General features: G+C 40.0%; 1 protein-coding gene and 2 long non-coding RNA genes across 3 annotated transcripts; 1 reads left to right on the top strand and 2 right to left on the bottom strand.

Annotated features, from left to right (window-relative positions):
- The first annotated feature begins 1,073 nt into the window (after positions 1-1,073).
- Positions 1,074-20,538, top strand: LOC148899492 (polypeptide N-acetylgalactosaminyltransferase 9-like). The gene is made up of 5 exons (XM_088995546.1): positions 1,074-1,594; positions 5,925-6,062; positions 12,450-12,545; positions 15,841-16,008; positions 19,046-20,538. The coding sequence occupies exons 1-5, from the start codon at positions 1,430-1,432 to the stop codon at positions 19,190-19,192; spliced, it is 714 nt and encodes a 237-aa protein (XP_088851672.1). The 5' UTR covers positions 1,074-1,429; the 3' UTR covers positions 19,193-20,538.
- Positions 6,759-12,221, bottom strand: LOC148899493 (uncharacterized). The gene is made up of 3 exons (XR_016114866.1): positions 11,670-12,221; positions 8,978-10,381; positions 6,759-8,021 (listed from the first exon to the last, which is right to left on the bottom strand). It is a non-coding gene; the product is annotated as an uncharacterized LOC148899493 (long non-coding RNA).
- A 1,851-nt stretch (positions 20,539-22,389) lies between the features above and the next one.
- On the bottom strand, positions 22,390-26,732 carry LOC148899491 (uncharacterized). Its single transcript, XR_016114865.1, has 6 exons — positions 25,940-26,732; positions 25,120-25,195; positions 24,978-25,016; positions 23,577-23,744; positions 23,199-23,294; positions 22,390-23,096 (listed from the first exon to the last, which is right to left on the bottom strand). It is a non-coding gene; the product is annotated as an uncharacterized LOC148899491 (long non-coding RNA).
- Positions 26,733-27,738: the final 1,006 nt, after the last annotated feature.

Genomic DNA, 27,738 nt, shown 5'->3' with positions numbered 1-27,738 from the left:
GTTGTGGGAGCTGTGTGGTTTGGATGAAGGAAACTCTCAAACTCATGTGGTGACATACTAATACCACTTTGTGAGGTGATCGGAATGAGAAGAGTCCAGATAATTTGCTTTTGCACTTTCACAATTCTTATCTTTTGCTGCACTCTGGATTGTTTAATGGCCTCACAGCTGCCTGCATCGGGCCTAAGTGTCAAAACATCCTTCATTTTCCTATCCATCAGTACTCTCTGTGTAATGGATACCTTCCTAGGTGACAAATTATTGCCAGGATTTATTCATTTCACCCACTCCATAGCCAAGCTTACAGCATTATAATATTAGTGAATTATCTTTTGTAGATTGGGGATTTTCTGTAACCATATAAAAAAAACTCAATGTAATTGTTGCCTTCAACATTTTTGAAAAGGAGAGAATTCAAGTTTAAGTCCATTTGTTGCTTTCTAAGCACTGATTTCATATGGATGATTGTTAAGTAAATTCTGCAGATCTGCAGTATCTAATTTGTAGCTACATTTGTTGGACATTAGAGCTGACCAGTTGAACCTTGGATTGTCATCCGGATGCCTAGCTGCCGCTTGCCTCGGCAGGTGCTTTATGGACAACTCCTGTCAGCGAATAGGAAGCCTGGTGGTCCTAAGCTGCGATACAAAGACCAGCTTAAACAGACTCTAAAGAAATGCAACATCAAGCCCAGCGATCTGGAGTCTGCTGCAGCTAACAGGCCACTGTGGCGTTCCTTATGCCACGAAGGGGTGACACAACTTGAAAACAAACGCACCCAGAGGAGAATCGTGCGGCACGAGCAAAGACACCTTTGTGCTGCTTCAGTACCGCCTCGCCAGCCCGGTCCTGGCCTCACATGTCCTGAATGTGGCAGGATTTGTGGCTCCAGAATCGGGCTTCATAGTCACCTACAGTGGCATCGACGCCAGCGCCGATAACCACTGTCCAATACCCCACAAAGCAATGGAAGCGACGTCATCTTCGACTTCGATGGACTGACAAGAGATAGTTGAACCATGCCACTGCATCTCAACATGACACTAAGATTCTCCTCTGCAGGTGTTTCCACATCAATGCGGCAAATTGAAGTATTTTCGCTAGGTCCGTCATTGGTCATTAGAATAGTAATTGCTGAAGTCACAGGGCAGAAAATAGCGTATGGACTTAAGTTTGCTTTCGACTTAGTTTATTTGGTGTTTATTAATTTCTGACTAAACTTTCACAACCTAAAAAAAATGTAATTGAAATGTTGACTATATTTTGGTGATTTTTCACAGATATGACCTCATTTACAGGAAATACATAAAAGACATGAATGACCAAGGGAAAGCTTCTTGTATACAATGCCTTCCTGTTTTGTAAAGACTCTTGTGATTTTTTTGTTATTGTTGCTGTTATTTTCTAGGTGTGGCAATGTGGTGGCAGTATGGAAGTCCTACCATGTTCAAGAGTGGCCCACATCGAACGCACCAAAAAGCCCTACAACAACGATATCGATTACTATGCCAAGCGCAATGCCCTTCGAGCAGCTGAGGTGTGGATGGACGAATACAAATCTCATGTCTACATGGCTTGGAACATTCCAATGAATGTAAGCATAACAGGCTCCTTGTCTTGGCTCCATCTACCTTTTCATATACTTGCACATGCAGGCAGGCAGAGCTGATTCCTGCAAGGCAAGCAATGAAACCAAATGTCAAAGTTCTGTCACATTGGTAGCACAATCAATGTCGTTTATACACAGACAAGTGACAGGGGCCTCATGTGTAATCAGTCAATTTTCAAACCCATCACTTAGCCTAATTGACTTTAATAATTTTTTGAGATTTAATTTAAAACAGATTATTTTCTTACAGACAGTGTGTTGTAGGTGTTCAAATACCTGACATGTTTCGGCGTATACTTCCGCCTTCGTCAGAGTGTCACAGATGTTGTTGTGACGCGCCATTTTCAGCTGGTGTTGCTATGAGGGTGTGACCTACCTGTCAGATCTGACAGGCAAGTCACAAGACAGATCTTGGTACACCCAAAGGACAAAATAAATCCGGAAAATAAATGCAATTCAATATATGAAATCCCATGGAAATCATGCAATAACTCATACATCTGGGAGACAGGAAGGAGTTTTAATACAAGAAAAAAAGAGCACAAGGAGTGTGAGAAGGAGGCAGCAACAATACAAACAAAAGCAATAAAAGAACAAGCACAACAGGAACACCATAAATCAGCCATCACAGACCACTGGAAAAGAGAAAATCAAATCATGGACTGGGAGAAGGCCAGAGTCATCCGCACCGAAGAAAACAAACATCAGCACTGGATCAGGGAGGCCATTGAAATCCGGAAGCGAGAACCAAGGACCATCAACAGGGATGAGGGAGCTTACATGCTCTCTACCACCTGGACCAGTATCCTGGAGGGACGAGCGGACAGCGGGGATTGTGACTTGCCTGTCAGATCTGACAGGTAGGTCACGCCCTCAGAGCAACACCAGCTGAAAATGGCACGTCACAACAACATCCGTGACACTCTGACGAAGGCGGAACTATACGCCGAAACATGTCAGGTATTTGAACACCTGCAACACATTGTCTGTAAGAAAATAATCCATTTTAAATTAGATATCAAGTAGACAGGATGAACTTAATACAATTATTTTTTGAGATTATCTGGGGAAAACAATAAATAAATACAGATAATTCCTACTACGTTTTTTCTTTAATTTCATAGTGACACCGAATAGGTGCCCTTCAACCATTACTAATGGGATTATTCAGTGAACGACATCAGCAAAGCACCTTTGAGCATTGGCCAAAACAATTCTTCAAGTGACTAATAGTGGTAAGGCAAGCCCAGTATATAATGGCACCACTTCTGTCTTGTTATGCTTTTAGCAAATATAGTGGCATGAAAGATTATTACTCATCGTTCCATTATCTAAAGAACAAAGACTTGTACAATGGTTATCCCATCTTCCCTTGTTCACAAAACCCCCATATGCACAATATTTCATTGCACTTTTCGACTAAGTTATACGACTGCACTGGTGCAGAAGGACTTTATGAATCACGACCGTGGCTTGGCTGAAATGGAATGCATTTGTTATAGTCACTGCATGCCTACAAAAAAAAGCTGTAACATGTAATTGCAGTTGCAACAGAGAGAATGTGAGATTACTTTTTATAGATTTTTTCACTGATTTTAACAACAAACCAAGGTATATAACAAAAATACAGTGGCTGCTTCTTTAAGATATATTGTCCTCAACTAGAGTATGTACAGTGGCTTCATTGGTGTTACAGACCACATATCTTACCGTACAGGCACACAAGGAGAATGGAAGGTTATGGTTCATGCAAATGATGACCGTGAGCTGAGTTTCAGATGGTGTGCATTTTATTTTGGCTGTGTAGATTCTCCCCTTGTGCCACTTGCGCACCTTCATGAAATGTAAGCACCAGGGCTGGTAATTTGGGGTACCCTGGTAGAAGATACTGCTAAAATTTGTCCAGACCTCTGGAGGTAAATTTACCCTTGAAATCTGTATTACATTGCAAATCAATTATTTTGAGCTGGATTTTGACCAGTAGATCAGAAGCTTTACTCATGAAATATCAGCAAAAAAACTGAATATTCTGTCTCATGTTAACCAAATACCGAAAAAAGTTTCTCAAACTCCCACAGTAAACCTACAATCTTGTCTTTGTACCGCCTCTCGTCCGCATCAGGTCTGGTCACACACACATCTCTCACACATGGGACATGAGCGGGGTTGCCACTTGTCAGTTGCTTGTTGAAACCATGGTTGAAAAAATTAGTTTTCTTTCTATGTTGTTTGAAACAACACCACTTTGCCCTTTAGTGGACATTCCCTGAATTGCACCTCATTAAAAATATGAAAGACATTCCATGTCGTTTGTGCAGTTTTTTCCACTTAAAATCCTGCGGGCCTGATTAAACCTCCTTGGGGGCTGGTTCCGACCCGCGGGCCGTATGTTTGACACCCCTGATTTAGAAAAATCAGCTTCCCATGCAAGTCTTTGGAAAGTGAGAAGAAACTCCACACAGCAAGTGGGGAATCAAATCCACAACCTCTGCACTGTGAGGTGGACATGCGAACCACTGGACCACCGGGCCACCCTCTCCAAACAAATAGTCGCAATTAACTTTGTAGGTCATGAAGAAAAAGATACAGTGATACCTCGGTTCTCGACCATAATCTCTTCGAGAACCCTGTTCGAAAAGTGATTTGTTCGAACACCAAAACCATTTTCCCCAATACAAATAATGTACATTGTTTTCATCCGTTCCAACACCCTGATTGTTTACCTTTTTAGTACAGTATTTCATACATTATTTTATGCATGAAATTGCACATTAAAATGCTGACCAACACAAGCAATGTATATCTAAGAAAATGTTAATCAAAATGGCAAAAACATAAATAACATAAACATAAATGTAACCCAGGCTAATTGTACGTTCGTAAAGAAAATAATTATGAATAGGATTTTTTACCTTTGTGGTGGTCAGCAGAAGGCGCAGGTGGACGGAGGAAGGAAATGTATTGTTTGGAAGGAGAGTCCCCTTCCATAAAAACTTCGGGGAGCTCTTCTGTCTGAGGGGTGCTCACACGTTCAAATCTGTTTGCTACGGATGACTCGGCTACATGATGTTTTTTTCTCTTAAAATATCTATCCAATGACACTTGCTCTCACTCACTTAGCCACATCACTAGATTTCACAGCCTCCTTATTCTTTAATATCGTACTGATCGTAGATTTCGCCATGCTGTATTCCCTACCAGGGGTGCTCAATACGTCGATCGTGATCGACCAATCGATCTCCATGGTACTATTGGTAGATCGCAAGACAAGGTGATGTGACATTGTCAGGAACTGACGCTTAACAAATCAAGTGGAGTTCTTTTGAAAAAAAACTTGACATCTGCCAATCAGCCATCCCTTTATTTGATTGATACACCGGAGAACCAATCAAATGACATCTCATTGAGAGACTGACTGCGAGCTTAAACAACGCCCCTTCGTTGCAAAGTGAACAAGAATGTCGTTAGTTACATCCTAATTTTTCGCTCGGATTTTCCCCTTAAACATAAGATAGAGTATAAAAAAGTGGAAGAGCTGGACCAAGTATGAAGAAAAAAACCTATCACTTTCATACAGAATGAGAGGATGACTTTTTTTTACGATGACATTATCAGTGCGGTTGTCTCGTCTGCCAGTTATCAGTGTGAACTCAGGTAATGACAAACAATTGACATAATTATGTTGTGTTGTGCAACATATGCGGATATACATCAACATAAATTGCAATAATCTTCACAATATTTCTCAATAAATATAATGAGTAGATCATTTTGACTTGGTCATTTCAAAAGTAGCTCCCTTGCTGAAAAAAGTGTGAGCACCCCTGCCCTAGCCTGATCAGACACTCGCACACCTTCATATTTTGCTATTATTTCTTTCTTAAATGCAATAGTTGTACGCACTACTTTTCTTTTTTCACTTGTAGCAGCACTTACTTTCTTTGGAGGCATGATTAGGGGCTAAAACTCTAAACGCTAAAACACCTATATTAAACGCGAGAGCAAAACGCAGCACGTCCGCAAGCGTCAACAGTTGGTCACGAAGTGAGCGAGACACCCGTACGCCGCTCAGCATCCCACCGTCGCGTACGCATTCACGCGTCGTACTGGCGTTCGAAATCCGATTGTTGTTCGAACTACGAAGCAAAAATGTCTCGAATATTTTGTTGGGACTCCGATTTGTTCGAACTGTGAGTCGTTCGAAAACCGAGGTTCCACTGTACATTGAATACACCACTATATATGTTTGTGATACCCAAAGTAAAAGTTCTCACTAGTCAGTTTTTTACCCATGTTTAATAACATCTCTTGACAGAACCCCGGGGTTGATTTTGGTGACATCTCTGAGCGCTTGGCCTTAAGGAAAAGACTGCAATGTCGAGGTTTTCGCTGGTACCTTGAACATGTCTACCCTGAGATGAGGATCTACAACAACACCATCACATATGGAGAGGTGAGACAGATCATTTGTAAGTCCAACAGTGGTTTGCTTTCAACAGTTAAAGTGAGTTTTGCCTAATAATAAAGAAAATTAGTCTGTTAAAACTACATTTGGGATGCTCATGACTGATTACCCTTCGTTCACAACAAACCTCCACAGAGATAATTAACATTATGGTCTCAAAAGTGTTTGCAAACACATTCTGACAATTCTAGGCTTGCTCTTCTCTTTTAGGTATGACACAGAAATGACTCTGACTGTACATGAATTATAGATTGTATAGTGTACAGGTCCTAGTACAAAGCAAAATCCTGTTTGTTTGTGTTTTTTTTTTCAATTCAAACATGAATTTTAAATAAGGTCTTATAGGTCCTCTATTCCAACGAGTTTTCCGTGGCCCAGATCCTTATCTGTCCGTGGCTTAGCAAGCCATCGGGCCAGGCCTTTTTCAACTCTGCGCATGATGGACATGTCGCAACCAGGAAATGAACTCATATTCATTCAAATCACACAGAACAAAAGCTCATGTTTGATGCACGGCACCATCCTCGGGCATAGCTAACAGGCAGAGACAAGGAGTGGTCAGAGCATAATAATATCCTATTATGACATAGGATGGATGTTTGCTTTAGGAATAAAAAAATTAAATGGGCTTGATATACATAGAAGTAAATGATTCTCTAAATATCTTAGACACTGAATGTGCTTTATTATTCCAGAGTTCAGACATAGGCAAGGAACAGAAACTTAAAAAACTAATAAATATTTTCAGCTCTAAAATTAACTTCAGAATAACGGTTATTTTATTCAGATACAAATGAAACTAAAAGGTCAGCAGCTGTAGGAAGCAATATATTCACCCAACATCTACTGTCAAGATGAAAAAGGTACGCTCCTTCGGATACAAACTTTATTGAGCAATTCACCTATGACTAAGTAGACTGAAACAAACAACTAAAAGCAGGCCTGGTGAAAATTTCACAACATGCTTCATAGGCTACATGCAGTTACTCTAAAATAAACATTTCAATATCATGACTGAGCCACTTAAATGTATTCAGTACACCTCTTCCACTAATTTTGCTCATCCAAAATAATGCAAATATATGGTGTATATCGTGTATTATACCTTAAAATAAAAGTAGAAATATTGGGTGTCTTTCAAAGGGGTAACCACCCCCAAAATGTTCTTTCTAATTGATGGGTTAAAAGTGATCGTTCATTCCTGGTTCATGGCTCTTCAGGGTGTTCGAAGTGGGATGGTGCAATCAGCAGGAAGCCAGGTCTTAAACAGAACAAGTTATTCTAATCTTGTAGACAGCAGGGACATTGTGAGGTCGGTTGAGGAGAGGCAGAGGAAGAGAGAGATAGACGCGCTGGGAGAGCATTTAAATAAGATGGACAGGATGTGACGTAATAGGATGTGATGTGGTAGGATGTGACATCATGTAAACGCAGGCAGGATATGACGTATGGGGAAGTCCAAGAAAAACAAAACAATGGAAAAAGATGTTTAGATGTTCGTATAGCGAATTACCCCAACATATCCCCCCTGACGAACATATCTAAAATCGGTGGAGGTGAATAGAAAGAAGAAAGAAAAAAGAAAATAAAATCACAAAGTAAAACAATCACAATGGGAACAATCGCTAATTAAAGTCATGTCATTCGCTACAACAGTCAAATCTTCACGGCATCCTGGACGGTGATCACCAGGACGACGAGGGGGAACGAAATTGTTTGTAGCATTTATCGCAAGCAGGCCCCAGGGTGTGATACAGATGAGCGGGTGACTAGGAACAGGCTGTGATTTGTCGACGCGGCTCCAGTGACATGCATCAGGAATCTCCTTGACGATGTCCTCGCGAATCCAGATGAAGCTTGTGGCTGCTAAGACGGCTAGCAGCTCCGCGAACGCTCCATCCCACGTTGGTGTGGCCCACGTCCTTCTCTTCAGACCGCAACTTCGTCCTGTGGAGAACAAAAGAAGACTTGCGGGAATCACATGTCGACAGGATGTTTTCATTCTACACATCACACATTTTCTGGGTGTTTCTTTCCCTATCAAAGTCTGTCTCATCGTTGAAGCTCTGCAATGCATTCTCTCACAGAAATGGCAGTAAATCGTTGTTAGATGTTAGTTGGTTAGTAAATGTTAGTGGTTGGTGAGTCTGCATTTCTTGGAGGGCACAAACTTTCTTGGGTAACGACGTTGCAGCCAACTGCACTCATTACCAAAAGTGAAAATTTTAGTAATGGGGATTTGAGCTATTTATTTGAATGTTGCTGTGCCAATTACCATTTTGTGTTTACTGAGCGAGTTGCTTGTTCTGTAGCCACAAAGGGACATATGTCTTCTTGTGCTGGTCCCAAGCCCGGATAAATACAGAGGGTTGTGTCAGGAAGGGCATCCGACATAACAGCTTGGCCAAAACAAACATGCGGATCTAACCTCTAAAGATGGAGGACACTGATTTGCTGTGGCGACCCCTTGAAGGGAAAAGCTGAAAGGAAAAGAAGATCGTCACTCCCCCTTGTTGAGACATGAAAAGTCTCAATTTGCCAACTGGGAACGTGTTTGCATGGAAAACACAACCCGTTTCGCAGATTTATCAATTTGCAAAGCTCCATTTGTCAATCACTGCTCTTGAATTTGGAGGCCAAATTGTGGCATGCCTCTCAACACCTGCATGGGCACCAATCCATGTGGCATTTGGCACGAACATTTTGCACGTTGAACACAGCTTCTCCTGCTGCTACCCCTCTGTTGGCACCCAAGCAAATCATATCTGCATATTTTGTGTGGGGTAGACATTTGCATGTTGCCACATTCTTTGGGTGGAGGACAGCCTTCTACAATTCTTTAGCACACGTTGGCATGGTCAGCAAACATTATGGCAATCTGTATAAATGGTCATCATACTCACCTTTTGTCATTCATTAGGAGTGCACCATTGACCGTCAGTCTCACTTCTGTATAGGACATCCATCCGCGCCAACACAAACCAGTTTCATCTCCGGTCACCCTGGTATGGATGCCCAGGATTTCTCACCTTCTGGGGAATCTCCTTCTCCCAATTCTGAAAGCTGGTTAGCACAGAAACCCTATACAATATAATATCTGATTCCGCCTGAATCTCTGACTGACACCGGTGCCCACTTCACGTATCTGTCAATTCCACACTTACCAACCTGAACGCCGAGAAATTCTTCTAATGTGCACTGTAGTCAATTACTCTAATGTGCACTGCATTCAATTAATAATAATAATTAGTAATCAAATCAATCACAACAGGTTATTAACTATAAACTACTTTTGAATTGACAAATGTCATCACCGTACGCAAAAGGCAGCCAGAAGATAATTTAGCATTTGCAGCTGACATAATAAATACTGGATTTCCGCCATCACATCTCCAAAGTTAAATATTTTTCGTTTTATCAAGCACAATTGTCACAATTCGTTGCTGGCTCCTGTGTTGTCGAAAAATTCCAAATGACAAAATCTAATTTGACGGAAGTTAGAACTATTTAACTCTGAGGCGGTTGGATGAGAAATATTCCTACAGCATTTTAAATGCGTCTCATCCTGTCTTGCTAAAAACGTCTAAAGTCGTCCTGCAAATTGAATAATTTCTCAACCACCATCCTGGTTCTGTTTGTGAATTGTTGCGGCTCACATCATCTGCATAAAAAGCATAATGAAAAAAAAAGTTAGTCATCATATTTTGCAAATCAACCTTGTACTCTTCAAATCAATTTCTCCACTGGGAAACTAATAAAGGTAAATCCAATCAAATCCAATTTGTTATCGTCATCAAATTCAATATGTATATTGCATGTATGAATCATCTGTCCTTTGTCTTCAGGGGGACGACAATTGTCAGGTCAAAACAAGCGTAATGATCATTTCACGATCCTTATTTTAATAAAACTATAAATTTTGCTTTTACGAAAAGTCCCACGATATCAACTGGTGAATCCCTATTAAGTAATTAATCACCAGCGAATCTAGCAACATTTACCATGTCAATTTATTCCAGTTTGATATGAATGTTCATCAATCAGTCGAATTTGCCTGCCTATTTAATTTATTTAGTTTTTGTTTCAACTGGACGGTATTCATCAAAGAGTTATGGGGAAAGTAGTGTTATGTCATTCATGAGGACGTCGAGCGGAGACAAAAGTCTCCTTGCTGCATCTGCTGGCATCCTGGCCGCGGGATGTGGCATGGTTGGGCATGTGTTTCGATGTGACGGGATAGTCATCTGGATGGCCCCCACAAGTCATCTTGCAATGACATGGCTCTTTCCCCAGGGCAATCTCTCGTCCTGTGAAAGAAGAGATCTGCGTGGCAGATTACATGCAGGCAGGAACAATGTTTTTTTTTCACAATGTTAACGCATCCGCCTTATTCTTTCTCTGGTTTTATTTATTTATTTGGAGGGTACAACATTTACCCATTCGGCGATCCTAGAATGCGGCTATGAATCTTGAAAACATTTTTTCCAGGTGTCCCCAAAAAATGTTTTCAACTCTATCATGTTGATCATATTCACAGGCGTCCCCAGAAGATGATAAGATGGATACAATGGAGCAGAAGGTCTTGATTTGCTCCTGGCACTTGAACCAATGTTGTCACTGTCACTCAGTGAATTGATTTGCCAACTCAGGTTGCAATGACTGTGTCCCCACAGGGGTGCTGCATGGAGTGAGGGGGGTGCCCGTGGGGGAGGGGTGCCCCGCCACCAGTATCTCCCCCACCCACATGAGCCCAATACCCCAATGGCTTTTGTCTTTTAAATAATGGCCTTCCCTCCAGCCACCTGGTCGTTCGCATGAACTGTCAGAGGTGCTATCAGTGCAGATGCCCCTCATGGTTCCTGTCATTCAGCCCAACACACACACAAAGCACAGCCATCACTCTCTTTGTCATTCGCAAGTCACACACACACACACACACACACACACACACACACACACACACACACACACACACACACACACACACACACACACACACACACACACACACACTCACACACACATAGAGGTACATATACATACACACATATATATATATATACATACACACACTAATATACATACACACACATAGAAACACACAAAGAACCACGGCTCCTCCAAAATGGCCCTCCTCTACCGACCCTCTGCCCATGAACTGTCCTCCCCCTACAAAAGAACTCCCCAAACCTCGGAACACCACATGGCACGCAATGATGATGAATGCACTAATGTTGATGAATGCACTACTGTTACAGAAAATCCACGATCAATTGCCGCTACATTTAAACCAAAAAATACCATAAAATGGTCCAGTTCAAGAAATTAATCTCCCTATGGCCCTCGCGCGTTACCCCTGGTCTTATCTCATGCCAGGCGCACGGTATCTGATTTATAATCCGTACAGGATTTACGAGTCTTGCGCAGTAAGTCTACGCCCATAGGGCTAGAACTGGGCTAGAACTGATCCCCTATACCACTTTCACCTGCCAACAAGCCCACCGATCACAGATCAACCGTAATCAGAATTCCTTGGCCAAAAAAAATCTTATGCAATCCATTCATTCAACATCGCTGCATGCCGGTGCTACTCACCCGTTAAAGCAATCCTGAGCGACAAGCATCAAGAAAAGATGCGGCCCCACTTGAAGGAAAGAGGCTCCGTTACCCCGCACGACGCCAATCCGCTAGGCCTCAGTGTTTTTTCGGCACCAATAATGATGGGTTAAAAGTGATGTTTGTTCCTGGTTCATTGCTCTTCAGGGTGTTCGAAGTGGAATGGTGAAATCAGCAGGAAGCCAGGTGTTGAACAGAATAAGTTATTTTAATTTTGTATACAGCAGGAACATTGTGAGGTTGGTTGAGGAGAGGCAGAGAGGAAGAGAGAGATAGACGCCCTGGGAGAGCATTTAAATAAGACGGACAGGATGTGACGTAATAGGATGTGATGTAATAGGTGTGACATCATGTAAAGGCAGGCAGGATATGACGTATGAGGAAGTCCAAGGAAAAACAAAACGATGCAAAAAAAGATGTTTAAAGATGTTTGTATAGCGAATTACCCCAACACCAATAATGTTATCTTTCACCACTAATCGAAACACACCAGACCAATTAATATTGCGTCTGTGAAATTTTAGTTATTCACTGTGATCAACGTTGATGTCATTTTCAGTCACTAAGTGGCAAAATAAAATATCAAGTCAAAACAGGTGGATTTTGCTGCTTTACTCACATTCCACAAATCAATATGACAGAATGCCTTGCTTTAGACTAGTGTCAACGCGTACACTATATTACTTCAAACATGATGCTGTTTTTTTAAGCTAATCTTTCAAATGAATGTACCATTTTACCTCATATTGTGTCTCTCAGGTGAGGAACAGCAAAGCAAGTGGCTACTGTCTGGACCAGGGCTCTGAGGATGATGACAAAGCAATCCTCTATCCATGCCATGGCATGTCCTCACAGGTATGTACCACAATTAAGAGGGGCATATATATTTGGACTTGTAATTGTAATCATTGTATTGCTCACCATTACCTGCATATATATTTGTTTACCCCCAAAAACTTCTACTTGATTTTGAGAAGCAATTAATGTTGAATCATCATTGTCTGGTGTTCCCTGCATAAAAATCGGCAGTGGTTTAACACCTCATGCACTCACATTTGTATTTTTCAATGCAGCACATTCCAAAATACAAAATATATCGCGAAGGTAATGGATTACACTTACTTACAGTAGTATGTCGGGGCAGCGAAGTGAATAACACCATTATTGGTAATTTGATTGCAATTATACCATTTCCGTTCACTTCACGAAGCTGCTACATTTGTGCATATAATTCTGTCGGTTTTTGGTTTTGTTTATTTATATGTTGAGCTCAACTCTAAGTGTTATTGATTTACAATGACTTATGGGGGAAAAGTCTCTGTGCCAAAAAACAATATGCTGATGTAATGTGATTAATTTAAATTTCTGAAAAAAAATGTTTTAAAATGTTGGTGCTTCAACCTGCGTCGTTTGAACATATTATGTTCAGTGAAATTGGCTTAGCATGTCTGAATTTCCATTTACATGAACACAACTTAAACGTTTGATGTAATTGCAATTATCTTGAAAAGATATGTATCACTAGTCTATTTTGTATTTCATACATTGAATCCCAACAGAACTGCAGTGAAATAAAATGCCTGAAATGCACGATTTGTGCATATGCATATTTTAATGGTAAATGAATCGCATATGCAAGATTTTGTCCAGTTCCCGATGATGAGTTAAAATCTCATTCAACCACGAGCCTCAACACTGACCGATGCCTCAGGCTGACATGCAGTGGTAGTACACAATAATTCATCGATATTCTGGATACATCGGTGTGCAAACCTCTGCAGAGACTCAGCCTGCATGGAAAATGCTAGATTTGGGAGAAATTCAAACATTGTCTTTGTGTGTGTGCAGTGACGTTATTTTACTTTTGTTTTATTTTCATACACACTTATAATGCTTCTTCAGCTCAACAACAACAATACCCTCTACGATTCAAGATTATACTTCTGTGGAACTAATGTGATCATGAAAATGCTGTAGATTTGTGAGGAAAGGAACTTGCATGGTTAAATGGAACAAAATCATTTCCATGAGCATGCTCCCAATGAGTAAAATGGTGACCCTCTTAAGTGCTAGATGTGTTTCTGCATTTGGTGTCCGGAAACAAAAGCCACACCCTTGGAGACCATGTAAATGTTATTCAGGTCTTCATCGTAAACCCTCTGGGGAAATAAACAAATAGAGAGGGATACCTTGTCTTAGTGTTATTGGATTGCAACGATGAGCAGTGTGGGCCAATTACATTTTGTGGCGCATGGTGATTTTTTTTTTCTATTGTATTTCTTGTAGCTTTATTACGTACTTCTAGCGGCAAAACACCCAAAGTAAACTTCCATTATTATTTTATTTTTGGCCCTTCCGATGACTTTATCTTACATCGCACTCAGAAAGGCCAGAGTTGCACATGGACAAACCAAATGCAGGTCCACAGCTGTTACAACTTGTCATTCCGTGCTTAAAATGTTGGCAATAACCGATTCAATGAACATATTTCGAACAGCTTGGTGCATCAAGACACCACAAATGTGTAGTTCTGCAGATTATATTTTATTGACACTGCATTTAAAAACAACACCGGCATGCTGTTAATGAGCTAATTAAGAAACGGATTAGTTTGACCCCCCCACCAACTCGAAACCTTTCATGATCTCAGCGAGGCAATGGAAAGTCGCACATGGCAGAGACACAGGTTAATTGGCTCGCATTCATTATTTGTCATCGTCTCATTTCGAATGCATTACTGTATAAAAGGCTGCCAGACCCAAATGTAAAGTGGCAGAAAAAGAATTCTATGGCATTATTCATGCACCCAGCCGTGGCACAAACAATTTACATCAGAAAGTTGTATTGAAGCGAGCCATCTGCATGTACTACAGTTCTTTAAGCTTCTGCCCACAGACAAATTAATACAAGTTCACAGCATGATGTGTACCAAGAATATTGACTCATCAACCTTGTGTAGAGCCCATAACCGCATCGAATGAACCTGGTGTGACATTATAAAGTTGTAATTAACAGAGCCCCTAAATGTTATCTTTGGCTCTTTGGCCCTTCAAGGAAGAACATTTGATTGGATTAAATAGCAGTACAAACCTTATCCTTACATGCTGCAACACCTACACAGGGCATACAGATACTCCGAATAGGGTGAACGGAAAAAAACATTGTTAATTATCACATGCTTTAATATGAGAGAGAGACAGACAAAGAGCCACAGAGAGAGACACAGAGAGAGACCTACAGAGAGAGGGCTACAGAGAGAGAGATGCCTGCCTTTGTCTTGTTGGCATATCATTTTTCATGGGGGACCACTTCTCTAAATAATACACCCAATGTCTGCTGTATCCTTTCATAATAGATATGGCACTTTATCAATGAACTTTTAATGAGCTACAATAAACACCAAGGGATCCGATTCTTCCAGTGCCTTAGCCGCCCTCTGATGTTGAAGATCATACAGCCGACAATTGGCAATGTTGCAGATTTTTGCGTCACGAGTCGCTCTTATCCAAAGTGGCATTCTAGTGAGAACCAACAAGCCTCACATTAGTCAGAGAGCACTGCTATTACGTGCAATAAAGTTGAAGGAGTTTGTCTAGCAGCCTGTTAAATGCAGTACACCGTTTTATAGAATTCTCAGAAGAAAAGTACTGCACGTTCCTTCTTCAGCATTTTAATTCCGAGTATTCAATTCAATCTGGTTGTCAGAACAACAAATGTCAAAAGGTAATGCTAAATTTGCTCATTGCATCATTAATATAAGATACAGTACGTATGCATATGTGGGGAAGTTGTGGTCAGTAATAGTGCTCAAAGAAGACGGTAACATACCTTCTATGAAGCTGCAAGCCTCAATTATTTGCATGTTGAAGTACGGTAAATCAAGTAAATGATTTAGATTATTTTATTCTCTACTCTTGTATCGTGTGAAATAATGGTGTACTGTACAATGTGACCACCAACACACCATAAAAAAAGACTCAATGTTTGCGCTCCTGCTTTAATTTCCTACTGTAGCTTTTCAAATGTTTCTCTTATTTTGTTTTCGAAACAAAGATTGTTTGTGTTGACAACTTTGTTTTGCCTCAGTAATGACGACCATAATTGTCCTTGAACTGAACAATGAGACACACTTCTTATCTTCTGCTTCAAGCTTGCCCGCTACTCCACTGATGGAGTCCTACAGCTTGGACCCTTGGGGTCCACCACCTTCCTGCCTGACACCAAATGCCTTGTTGATGACGGCAGAGGACGCATTGCCAGTTTGAAAAAATGTGAAGCTGTTGCCAGAATTTCCCAGCGGCTTTGGGATTTCACCCAGGTAAAGATAAGCAATATTTCATGATCAGTGGATGGACTGAACATGGCATTGGAAAAAAAAACTTGAAGAAGAGTTGAAGGAGACCACGTGTATCTTAAATGCATCAATCCTCTTCACAACTCAGGGCAAAACAAAAGAAATAAAAAAATATTGATCGTGTTCCCAAACAATAACTTGTTTACCATCACACAGTGATTCATTGATTCCTTTGGGGATTTACCCTCGCCGGGTACCTCATCCATTTGGATTGGATTGGATTGGATTTGCCTTTATTAGTCTCACAGTGGAGAAATTTACATTTCAAGTGGGATAGAAAATTGTGAACCAGAGAAACACCGGCTCAAAATGAAAAACAGGACAAGAAATCTACTTGAAATTGCATTCATATTTGTGAAAGCGTTTCAACCTCACGGTAAAGAGGGGTTTTGTCCGGGTCCTCTGGTTCCCTCCCACATTCCAAAAACATGCACAACAGGCTGATTGAACACTCCTAATTGTCCCTCTGTGTGATTGTGAGTGCAGATGGTAATTGGTCTACGTGTGCCCTGTGATTGGGTGGCAACCAGTTCAGTGTATTCCCCACCTATCTGGGACAGGCTCCAGAAACAGAAAATTGATGGATACTTGAAAAACTATCTTCTGGACCAACACACTGAGATAAATTAAGGCTCGGTTGAATGTATCATTGGACAAAACATTTGCACAGGATCTCAACTTAGTCAGACAGGACTAAAATATGTTCCGATGTTGATCTTCTGATAAGGTTACCATTATTCAATGCCACAGCTTCATGAAGTTTTTAGACTTCAGCTCAATAAATCATTATATTTCACTTGCAGCAGTGACGTGCGGTGAGGTTCATGGCTGGTGAGGCACTGAGGTCATCACAGTCAGATTTACAAACATATGAACTCCACAGAGTACCTTATTCACCATTTGATTGGCAACAGTTAACGTGTTTTGTTTAAAATATCATGTCAGCATTCTTTATATACTGTGTACAAACTGTAGCATAGAAACAATGAATTTAAAAAAACGTTATTATCGTGTTACATTTACTTATAAATGAAGTCCAAGTCTCTCTGTCTCAATGGAGATCACTGCCAGTGAAGAAAGTCGTCATTGATCAGGCCTTTTCCGACTGTATGTTTTCAGTCTTTTGTGCTGAGATTGACCGCTCCACTGATGCTGTCGTAGCTGGAACAGTGAGCACGAGCTGGAGCAACTTTGTCGCTTCAGGAATAGTTTCAATGAGATCCTTCTTGGCCAAAAAGCTGTGAAGCTGTCCAGGAGATTTATATTCATACCTCACCGTTTGTGAGCTATACAGTCCGGTGTTGGTCTTCCTTGAATTATTAACTCCTGCTTCGATTGAAAGTCCAGTTTAGAAAATGCGTTCAATTTAGATATGTAAGTCACCATTCTGAAAATAAGGCCAAGCAACACAAAAAAAAAAAATGACTGGATGGTTGCACTTAACTTGCTAACTGTTTACTGTTGCTTGCTGTCACTAATTCTATTATTCTGCAGCCGAGGAGTTGCAAGAAGAATCTCTAATCACCAGCGCCCCCTGTCCTGAGGCAGGAGAACTGTGTGCCTCACCTATGCACAGTTTTGATAAAAATAAAATAAAATAAACACTGTAGTACAGTGTTTATAATGTACAGTGACTGTACATTATATACACCAGCTAAACTGTTGACATTTAGTTCATATACTAAAAGCTTTTGAACACTTTAATAGAGATATGCAGAGGGACAGCAATGCGGTCTCAATGCAGAGCAAGCCAGCACAGTTAGCATAGTAATTGCGCAATCCATGGTGGTACGTCACTGACTTGCAGGTATACCTTTGGAACACGTGGTTTCATTCCTCTTGTGTGGTGCATTAAAGTTGAGCACTCACACTTGACTGCAATATAAGACTAGACCAGAGTTGTTATACTAAACCAAACCTGTGAAGTGTAAACATAACAAAGAGACCTAACACGTGTCCACTGCACTAAAATATTTAAGGTCAGTTTTAGTGAAGAATATGAGAGTTAATTTTTAATTATCTGGTTCTTATGTTCTTCACAAGGGTGGAAAGAGTTTTTCCGATTATTGCTAATGTGCATATTTATTCTAAATATATTCCACACACACATACACACACACTGTCACGAGTACAAGTAGAGATGGACCCTACGAATGCAGGCAGGGGAGCAGGGTGAGAAATTGCATTTTAAACCAAGAGCATAAATAAATCCAAAGTTTAGATGTGACAAAAGCACTAAATCAAAAGTGACAAACAATAACCATGGCTGACGCTAAAATCTAGCAGTGACCATAAAATGAGAAAGAACATGACCGAGGACAAGAGAATCAGAAAACCTTTAATCGTCCCACAACGGGGACATTTGCAAGAGCAAAACATGATCGAGAGCATGGGTAAAACATGAGCTACAGTGGAGATAAACACGAGAAAACCGTGACAGGAGCAAACACGCCAACAGACCCGACACCGAGTGGTCATGCCGGGAGTCCTTTTAACTGTGACTGATTACAGTGACCAACACACGTGTAGCTGCATGCAGGGCCCGACAGTGCAACTCGGTCGCAAACCAAAACGTGACACACACAGATCAATGGGTCAGTTACCATAATGCCACTTGATAATTTGGAATGCTTTGTGAGTTGACAAATAATCTTTAAAAAATGTTCCCAGATCATATTATGCAGAAATGTATATATTCACAACTTCCTATAAATGTCATCATAAAATAAGCAAAGCAAAACCGATTTGGGAACGATAAAAGCCCGAATAAAGGTAACTGTGTACATGATGAAAAAAATTACATCATGGCATTTTTCGATGAGAAGGTTTCTTCAGCCGTCATCTGTACAAAAGTGAAAGTTTCAGACGTTTCGCCTCCTATCCAAGATGCTTCGTCAGCGAACTAAAAACTAAAAAAATCATGGCATTTTAAAACAAACCATAACCAATTATTTGATTTATCTTAACTTCCACCACCTCTACCAACCCTTCCCACTCACAGAACGGCCCAATCATCAGCAGGGACACGGGTCGTTGCTTAGAAGTGGAAATGTCTAAAGATGCTAACTTCGGCCTTCGCCTCGTGGTGCAGAGATGCTCAGGTCAGAAGTGGATCATCCGAAACTGGATTAAGCATACCAGACACTAAAGCCATGGGGAACAACCCAAAGACTTTTTGGGGTCATTTTTGAAGTCATGGTTGGGAATTGGGCGTTTGGCACCACTTCAATGTTGTGACTTTCTTGATGCCACAAAGCTTTCCAACTCCTTGACTTCTCTGTGACTAGACTTGGAGAAAGTTTCCATTTCTCTTCTGTATGTAGAGATGTATGCACTCATGGGTGCAACTCGAAAATATGTTATTTATATTGTATTCCTTTCATCTTTGTATATGAATGTGAGTGTGTGCAAATGTGTACTGTTTTGAGGAGATGATCTGAGCAATTCAAATGTTATTGAGTCGTGTCTTGTAATTTACCATATTAAATGACTATTTTGGGTTCCAGAAATTGCATTTGTAATGTTACGCCATCCTGGTTACTCAAGTATGTAATAAGCTTTAAGGGAGGTTGTTATTTTCTCATCAGGCCTCACAGTATTTTCAGATGCAGTAACACAAATTACAACAGCACCTTGTTTTCTTTTAACATTGTTGCACAGTTGGAATTCTGTGCCTTTTTTTCAGTATTTACTTCATCTGACCAGGGAATGTTTTCCCTAAAGCATGTACATACTCTTTGTAAGTTAATATCTAAAGCCATGCATAAAAAAATACAAAATATAGTAATAATGCCTACTGTAAGAATGAAGAAATTAAACTGATATGATATTAAAATCACTTTTATGATCTCATGTCTCACTTTACTTCACAAACACCGAGTTACTTTCAGTTAGACCTTTGTTGGTGTATATATTGTGTGCTGCTATTACAGTATTTATGAGGGAAAATGCAAATAGATTCCTACCAAAAAAAGCCAACGGTGCCGCAACAACATAGGTCTGAGACTGTGCATATTTATGCCATCAGGCTATATTATGTTTTATTTTGGAACGTGGATTTCCCTTTATTTTTCATTTGGGCTTTACAGGTTTTAAGTCACACAAAAGACAAAAGAAATAACTGATTACTCTTTCATGTAAGTTGTAAATGTAGGTTTATGCTTCCGAGATTGTTTGACAGTCTCATAAAACTGGTGTCACCAAAGATATATTTAAAAACCAAATGACAGACTACAAGTTTTCCCTTTTAAATTAACCCCCTTGGAGTATGCAATACTTTTCCAGCCCCTTCTGCCTTGCCTCTATGCACGCATGGAAGGATTCTTGGAAGGACTCAACAGCATCTTTAAAAATCGCACGTTTCTTTTGACATTGGAGAGAAGAACAGGATGTCATGTACAGTGAGTAGAGAAGTTACTTCTGCAGGTGCATGTTTCTGTTGCACGTCACTGCATCCCATTGACTAAATACATGTTCAAATGTTGACACTGTGCATAAATTCAGCATATTTCATAAATAAGGCTTAGATTCCTGACACGTGCATACTGACCCAATGTCTTGGTGCAATTGTGAGTATGTTGATGAATCAGAATTCATTCGAAATGACAGCCAGAGACTGTGGCATGTTAATTTGCATAAGTCCCACCAGTATTTAATTTAAAGGGCATCCGTTTGTCTCCATGTCAGTGAATACATAGAGGTTTAAAATTGTGAGACACGGCGCCCAAATCGTCCAAACGTTCTCAATCCTTGTCTGTGACTGTAAAGTGTCCTTGAGAGCTTTGAAAGGCGCTTGAAATAAAATGTATTATTTGTGTTAAATTCATACTGTCTACTTGTTATGTAATTTAAACAGATTCTTTTCTTACAGACAATGGCTTTTTTAGGTGTTCAATTACCTTACATGTTTCGGCGTATACTTCCGCCTTCACGAATAAGTAATTGAACACCTAAAAAAGCGACTGTCTGTAAGAAAAGAATCTGTTCAAATTAAAATGTATTATTATTAATATTTATTCTATTTTCAAAAGGGCGGCATTGTGAAAAGTGCCCGCAGTGGCGTTGTAGAATTCCACTAAAATAGTGTCGTTGGCTCAAACTCTCAGAAAGGAACTGACGCCGAAGAGTGATGTGTCTACTTGGACACTTTTGTCTAAATGTGAGAGTCATTATGTCTGGGATGGAGTGCCCTGCCAAGATCCTATTTCAGTAAACCACTAACTTCATTTACAAGATGTTGCAGTATTAACAGTTATTGTATACATACATTTGCAGTCTGTCCCCTGCAATTGAATGATAGACATCAGATGAATGTGACAGGAGTGCAGTGGGTCAGAGTTCCTTTGAGAAGTCATTGTGCAGCTCACACTAAAAATGGGCCTGAAATTCACAGTATGAAGTCTGTATCTTCACTCCACATGTAATGCCGTTCATGTCGTACGCTCAAATGGTTCTTTTGCAACTTCTCCACCCTTAAAGGACAACCGACGCATCCGATCAAGTTGTGTCCATAATTTGTAAAATCGCTTCAAATGACTTCTACTGAGCGGATTTTACAAAGATTCGACCGCCTATAGCTATATTTTACGTTTTAAGACTCACGCTAAATATTCAGGAAGTCTTGTTTTTGAGTTGGTAACGAGTCCTGACGTCACGTCACGGAAGGAACGCCCCTGACCGAGAACGGACACACAATGCATTTTGCGGTACTTTGTTTGGTCCGAAAACTTCGTGTTGATCCATGTTGATGGCGAAATTAGAAGGAAAACACATAAATAACGCGATGGTGAATCGTGTGTTGCACCAAAACTACTATTTGATATTCACTGTAAAACCCAACAAGTTGAAAGTACTCAAAATTTATATGGCAACTGATTACGTCAAAATTTTTGACTACAGTTAACTCAAAATGTTTGAGTAGAGTTAATCCAAAATTTTTGAGTACAGCTTACTCAAAATGTTTGAGTAGAGTTAACTCAAAATGTTTGCTTAGTCTACTCAAAATGTTTGAGTAGTGTAAATAAATTTTATGAGTTTGTCTGAAATTAAAAGTTATGAGTTTGATTGAGCTTAAATGTTATGAGTTTGTTTGGACATAAATGTTATGAGTTTGCCTGAACTTAAAAGATGTACTTTCAGTTTACTCTAATGTTTTCTTAATTTTTAAATAAAAATTAGGTTTCATATTTAAGCTTAACCAACTCAAATTTATAATGTTCCATGAAAACATATATTCATGTATACTGTACTTACATTTGCCTTCTATGTCTAAAAACAAAAACACACCTCACGTCTGTTTTAGTTCACATTTTTTCATTAAGGTTTAAAACAACCTTTGATAAAACAAATGATAACAGTACCAAAATGCACAGCATGGCCACGTACCAAAACAACAAATAAACCCCTGAGCAGAAGATGTGAAATAAACACAACAAAACAAGAAAAAAACAACAAATTATACTCTGCTGTTCTGTTAAAAAAATAAATTCTTTGAAAAGCATATACTTGAATAAATACAAGAGAATACATTTCAATGTACTTGTTATAAGGTGCAAATCAAGGTAAAACTTACTAAAAACAAACAGTATTCCTGAAACGAAAAAAAGATTTTGGTAGAATCCAAGTTTACATATCAAAGTATTAATAGAAAATCAGTCACAAACAGGTATACAAAGCAGAGTAAAACTGAAGTTACTTATCGAGTGTTCCGTAATATTGGAGGCACTGGTGCCTTCAATATTGCGGAACAAAGCATTTTTCAAACTTAGCAAGCGTGGTTTGAGTGGTCTGTTATCATCAAAACACAGCAGTATTTTCTGAATGAAGGTGAATGTGTGGATTAATTTTCTTGGATAATCTAAATGCAATGCATACATTAAACCAAACAAGAGGAGGTGTGCATCAGCCAACCTGGGGAGACATCTCACAATAATGCCATCTTCTATCACAACAGAAATGCTGTCGGGGTTAAACAAGATGGCACTAGTGAGGTCGTCAGTTGTCACGAAGAGAAGTGCAACAGGAGTGTTTTCAATGCCTGGATCCTCTTCCCACTGCAAAATACACACAAACGTACACATACAGAATAAAGTAAAAGGTTATAGCATATATTGTGGCCATAGATAGACATTTGTGTTAAGTCAGGTAATACATACATTGCATGTCTTGAAGAACTCGGAGTCATCTTCTTGTAGGCATGATGGGAGCGTACGAAGGGCCAGACTGCGTCTCAAGTGTATATCATGGTGTTCCTTTACCAAAAGCAAGAGGAGGTAAAAGCAAAGTTTTAATCTGGGGAAAGCGACATGATCTTAACATTGCAGCACTTGTCTGCAGCATCTCAAAACCAAGACAGTACATGCCCTATATAGAGAATTAAGTTTAACTTCCAAAAAAATCCAAAAGATGGCAAGAGCTTGTTTTTAAGTGGCTTTTTTTAAACCTTAGAGGGAAAAAACCAAGCACATCCTATTTTAAAAGAAAAGATAAGTAGAGCAGCAGTTTGTCAATAGCTCAGTAAAGCTTCAGCTTACTTGCTTGTCATAAAGTCTTAGAATTTCCTGCAGCGCCTTTGCCCTCTTGCCCGTTCCGGAAGCCTTCTGCCTAAACAAGGCCAGCAGTTGTGGCGTGTGTCTATCAAGCTCACAGTAGAATGTGTTGCGTAGGTTCACATTTGTGATGCGATGGAACTCAGCAAACACCTGGGAAAATAAAAACAAATGTTTACAGATTAGCGGTCAGCTGAAAAGAGTTACACTAGTACAGCACGAACTACTTCATCCAAAGCCATTTCACTAACAGTGACATCATGAATCTGTAGGACCTCTCTTATAGTCTTTTTGATAAGTGGCTGGGACAAAGAAAAAATCTGAGCCAGATGATCCACTATTTCCTGACATGCCCTGTCAGACACACGAAGGATACTTTGCATCTTGAGGAATAGTGATGCCAAGTTACGTTGCAAGACAGCTGTGTCACATTGACTCTCCATCTCAGGGAGAACCAGTTCCTCTGTGCTTTCACACTCAACATTTCCTCCAACAACACTTTCTTCTTCAGCAGTTAGGACCTGGTCACTAACAATTTCTGCTGAGAGAACTCTAACATCAAAGACTGAACTCTCTCCATGGTATCTGCTTTTGTGTGCATTAAATGATGAGTAAACATTTGTGCTATAATTACAGTTTCTGAAAGGGCATATAACCATTTCGTGATTTCTTAAATGACCTCTCAAGTGTCCAAACAATGTTGCGTGAGAAAAAGGCTTCTTAAAGTCACACAAGAAACAGGTGAAAAATTGCATATGCTGCCTGTACTCTGTCAGTCTGTCTGTGTCATTATGGTAACGCGACAGATGGGTTTTCATTGCATTAAATGACTGAAAAGTGCAAATGCAATTGCTGTAGAGACATGGCAGTGGGCTGACTCTTGAATACTGGGAATGTTGCAAACGATAATGGCTAAATAACTTCGCCTGAGTATCCAGGGATGTAGAACACAGTTTGAATCTGCAGTCCATGTTAGGCCTGCAATTACATTAAACATTTTTCAAGAATGAGTATGTGTTTGGATAAGCAAAGTAAAGTTGGTGTGATTCTAGTGGGTCCAAATTAAAGACAATTACGGATTATTATAGCTCAAATCTAAACATATCCTTCGTAATAGTTTGGAACCTCCGCACTATCCCTATTGCATTTTTACAACTGCATCACTGTAATGATTAATGAACATCAGTTGCTGGTAAGAGCAGAGGAGAATGTGAGACTTGAGAATGTTTTAAAGAAAGAACAATCAATGAAGTATCAATTAATGGTGTAAAATACTGCAATATATGTTGAAAAGGTAAAATTCTGTTCAATATAAAAAATACCTACATGTAGTATGATATTCATCAGGTAATTAAGAATATAGCATAAATAAAAATGTTTACATACCTTCGATAATGGTGGTGTTGCTCAATTTGCACCCGGGGGCTGAAAGGTTGAAGAGAAAAAAACATGACAATAATGTAATCCTTTAATTTAATAAAACACATTTATCCATGTTAACATTTTCAATTTAATAAATCTAATGTACCAGATTAAATGATGCAATCAAACCAGTCAGGCGTTTGCAGTTTGATGACTTGGCCTCCAGCAGCTCTCTCGGTATCCTTAATATGCCAAAAATACATTTTAAAAAAAGTTCATGTTTAATTTACACATGCATAAGCATTTAAAACAGTATCAATTGTACATATTCCAATCCACTGTACATTTTATTTGGCTATCATTATATTTAATTAGTGCATTCTTAAAACACAGCACTACCACTGCACGTGTATAGATAGCTTAAGCCTATAGCTTGTGCTGGACAATGACACGCGGTACTGTCGTTTGCAAACAAAGTTAACTCAAAGCACTAACTTGCTGGGCGTTGCAGCCACGGCGTGGAGGATTTCGTGTGAACCTTTTATATAAACCTTAATTTTACACCCATTTGACGATTACTCTCGGACCTTCGCGGACACAAACATAACCTGCAACTGATATTACTCGGCCACCGCCCAACTAAACCTGTGCGGTACTATTCTCTAAATAACACTTCTGTGTCTTTCAACAGACAAGAGACGTTTAAGAAAAATTCATACATATATCGCCACAGAAGAGCGCTTAACATATGAGAAGTCCCGGGCTCAAAACAACGCATCTGAAAGAGTGGATGAGAAGGCCTCAGTGGGAAGCACGACCAGGAACTAGCATCTTTGCTAACTTGTGAAAGGCGGCATGTTCCACAAACTGACTTTTTAATTTTGCTGTCATCAAAAACACAACAAAATATCCCTTTTCTGTGCACCGACTACAGCATTGATACACTGGGTCCTTGTAATATTAAATAATGTTGTTTGTGTTCTCACCTGAATTCGTGGGTCTCTGCAAGCTTCAGCCGTCGAGAAGTAAAAATGCGCCCGGTGAGACCATGCCTGCAGTGACGTCATCACGCAGCGTTCTGCCGTTTACTCAAAATATATGAGTATATGACAGCCATGAACTCAAAAGTATTGATTTACTGCAAATTAAAAACCCATGACTATTCAGAAAACTCAAAACGTTTAAGTTTTTGAAACAAAAAATCGGCTTTTGAGTTGACTGACCTCAATGACTTTGAGTCAGTAGTACTGTTCGGGTTTACAGTGTTCACTGACACAAATTCCAAGACAAATCAACGGAGCTCCGGCGCCATCTTCTGCATTTTCTTGGTGTGCTACACATCAGTCTTGATGGCTCAAAATGACCCGGAAGAACGTCTTTAATCGATTGCAAACATTTATACTTTCCTCTTCAGAACTATTTGAATCATATTCATAATTGGCTGTGTAACAAGAAAGCATCTTCTCCGAATCTGAAGCCATTGTTTTGATTCTCGAGCAAGGCAAGATGTCTTGGCGTGACATCCCGAAATGGGGGCAGGACTTTCTGAAAATGCCCAACTCGCAGCACAATTTTTTGCAGATTTAGCACACTTCAAGTCATTTTTATTGGTGTTTTGCATTTGACTAAAAATATCAGCCTGCGTGTTTTGGGTATTTTAGATGCTATAAAACGTTTTTCTGATGTCAGTTAGAAAACAAAAAAATGGTTTCGGTTGTCCTTTAAGATCATGTACATTTGTGCTGCAGCTGAGACAATTCAACCCACATTGTATCTGTCCAGACCACACTTTACAGTCACGGTTTAATGTAAATTTTTTAGCGTCACATATGTTGTTAGCTTCTTTTGAATCTTTCTTCTGGTCTGAGGTTCTGTGCATCTATTTTGGAAAATGACATGCAATTGCACGACTTTATAACGCTTGCGAAAGTCCGGAAGAAAGAAGCAGGCTTCTGATTGGCTGCCGTGCCGAGAATGCAAATTTCAACTGCAGGTGGTCTATGTTTGTGTGCTCGGCGACGGTACTCGTGTTTTGTTTGTGCGTGTAGGCTAGGGCAGGCATGGGCAAACTACGGCCCGCGGGCCACATACGGCCCGTTAGGCTTTTTAATCCGGCCCGCCGAACTTGCCCAAATTATACAAACAGTGTCTAAAACTCATGACAAAAAGTTAGCGAACAACGGGGCAGTTAACTGAAAAGTTGCCTGTGCCATTTTTCACAACTTGAAGCACAAAGAGACAACTAATCACATTAAAAAAACATTGTAACAAAGTATAAAGTTTTTTTTTAATCAAGAATGCACCGACTACAAACGCTATCTTGCTTAATTTACGGTAAACGTGCATGGCTGTTGATTTTGCCGCAGTAGTCGATAGTCATGGCGGTGCACAATGCAACGTTTGCATTGCTTCCTACGAGCCACTAAGCCCCTTTCATAAGTCTCACGTACACTTTACAGTCACGGTTTAATGTAAATTTACGTTTTGTAGCGTCACATATGTTGTTAGCTTCTTTTGAATCTTTCTTCTGGTCTGAGGTTCTGTGCATCTATTTTGGAAAATGACATGCAATTGCACGACTTTATAACGCTTGCGAAAGTCCGGAAGAAAGAAGCAGGCTTCTGATTGGCTGCCGTGCCGAGTATGCAAATTTCAACTGCAAGTAGTAGTAGTCTATGTTTGTTTGTGTGCTCGGCGACGGTACACGTGTTTTGTTTGTGCGTGAAGGAGAGGGCGTCAGTGAGGAGTTTGTTGAGCGCGCGGTCAGGACAAACCATCTATGATT

This window comes from Hippocampus bargibanti, linkage group LG04, assembly GCF_051943395.1.
Source record: "Hippocampus bargibanti isolate YZ-2025 linkage group LG04, ASM5194339v1, whole genome shotgun sequence".
Classification (NCBI taxonomy): Eukaryota; Metazoa; Chordata; class Actinopteri; order Syngnathiformes; family Syngnathidae; genus Hippocampus; species Hippocampus bargibanti.
Note: the sequence above shows the minus strand (reverse complement) of the source record. Positions and strands in the feature narration are given on the sequence as shown.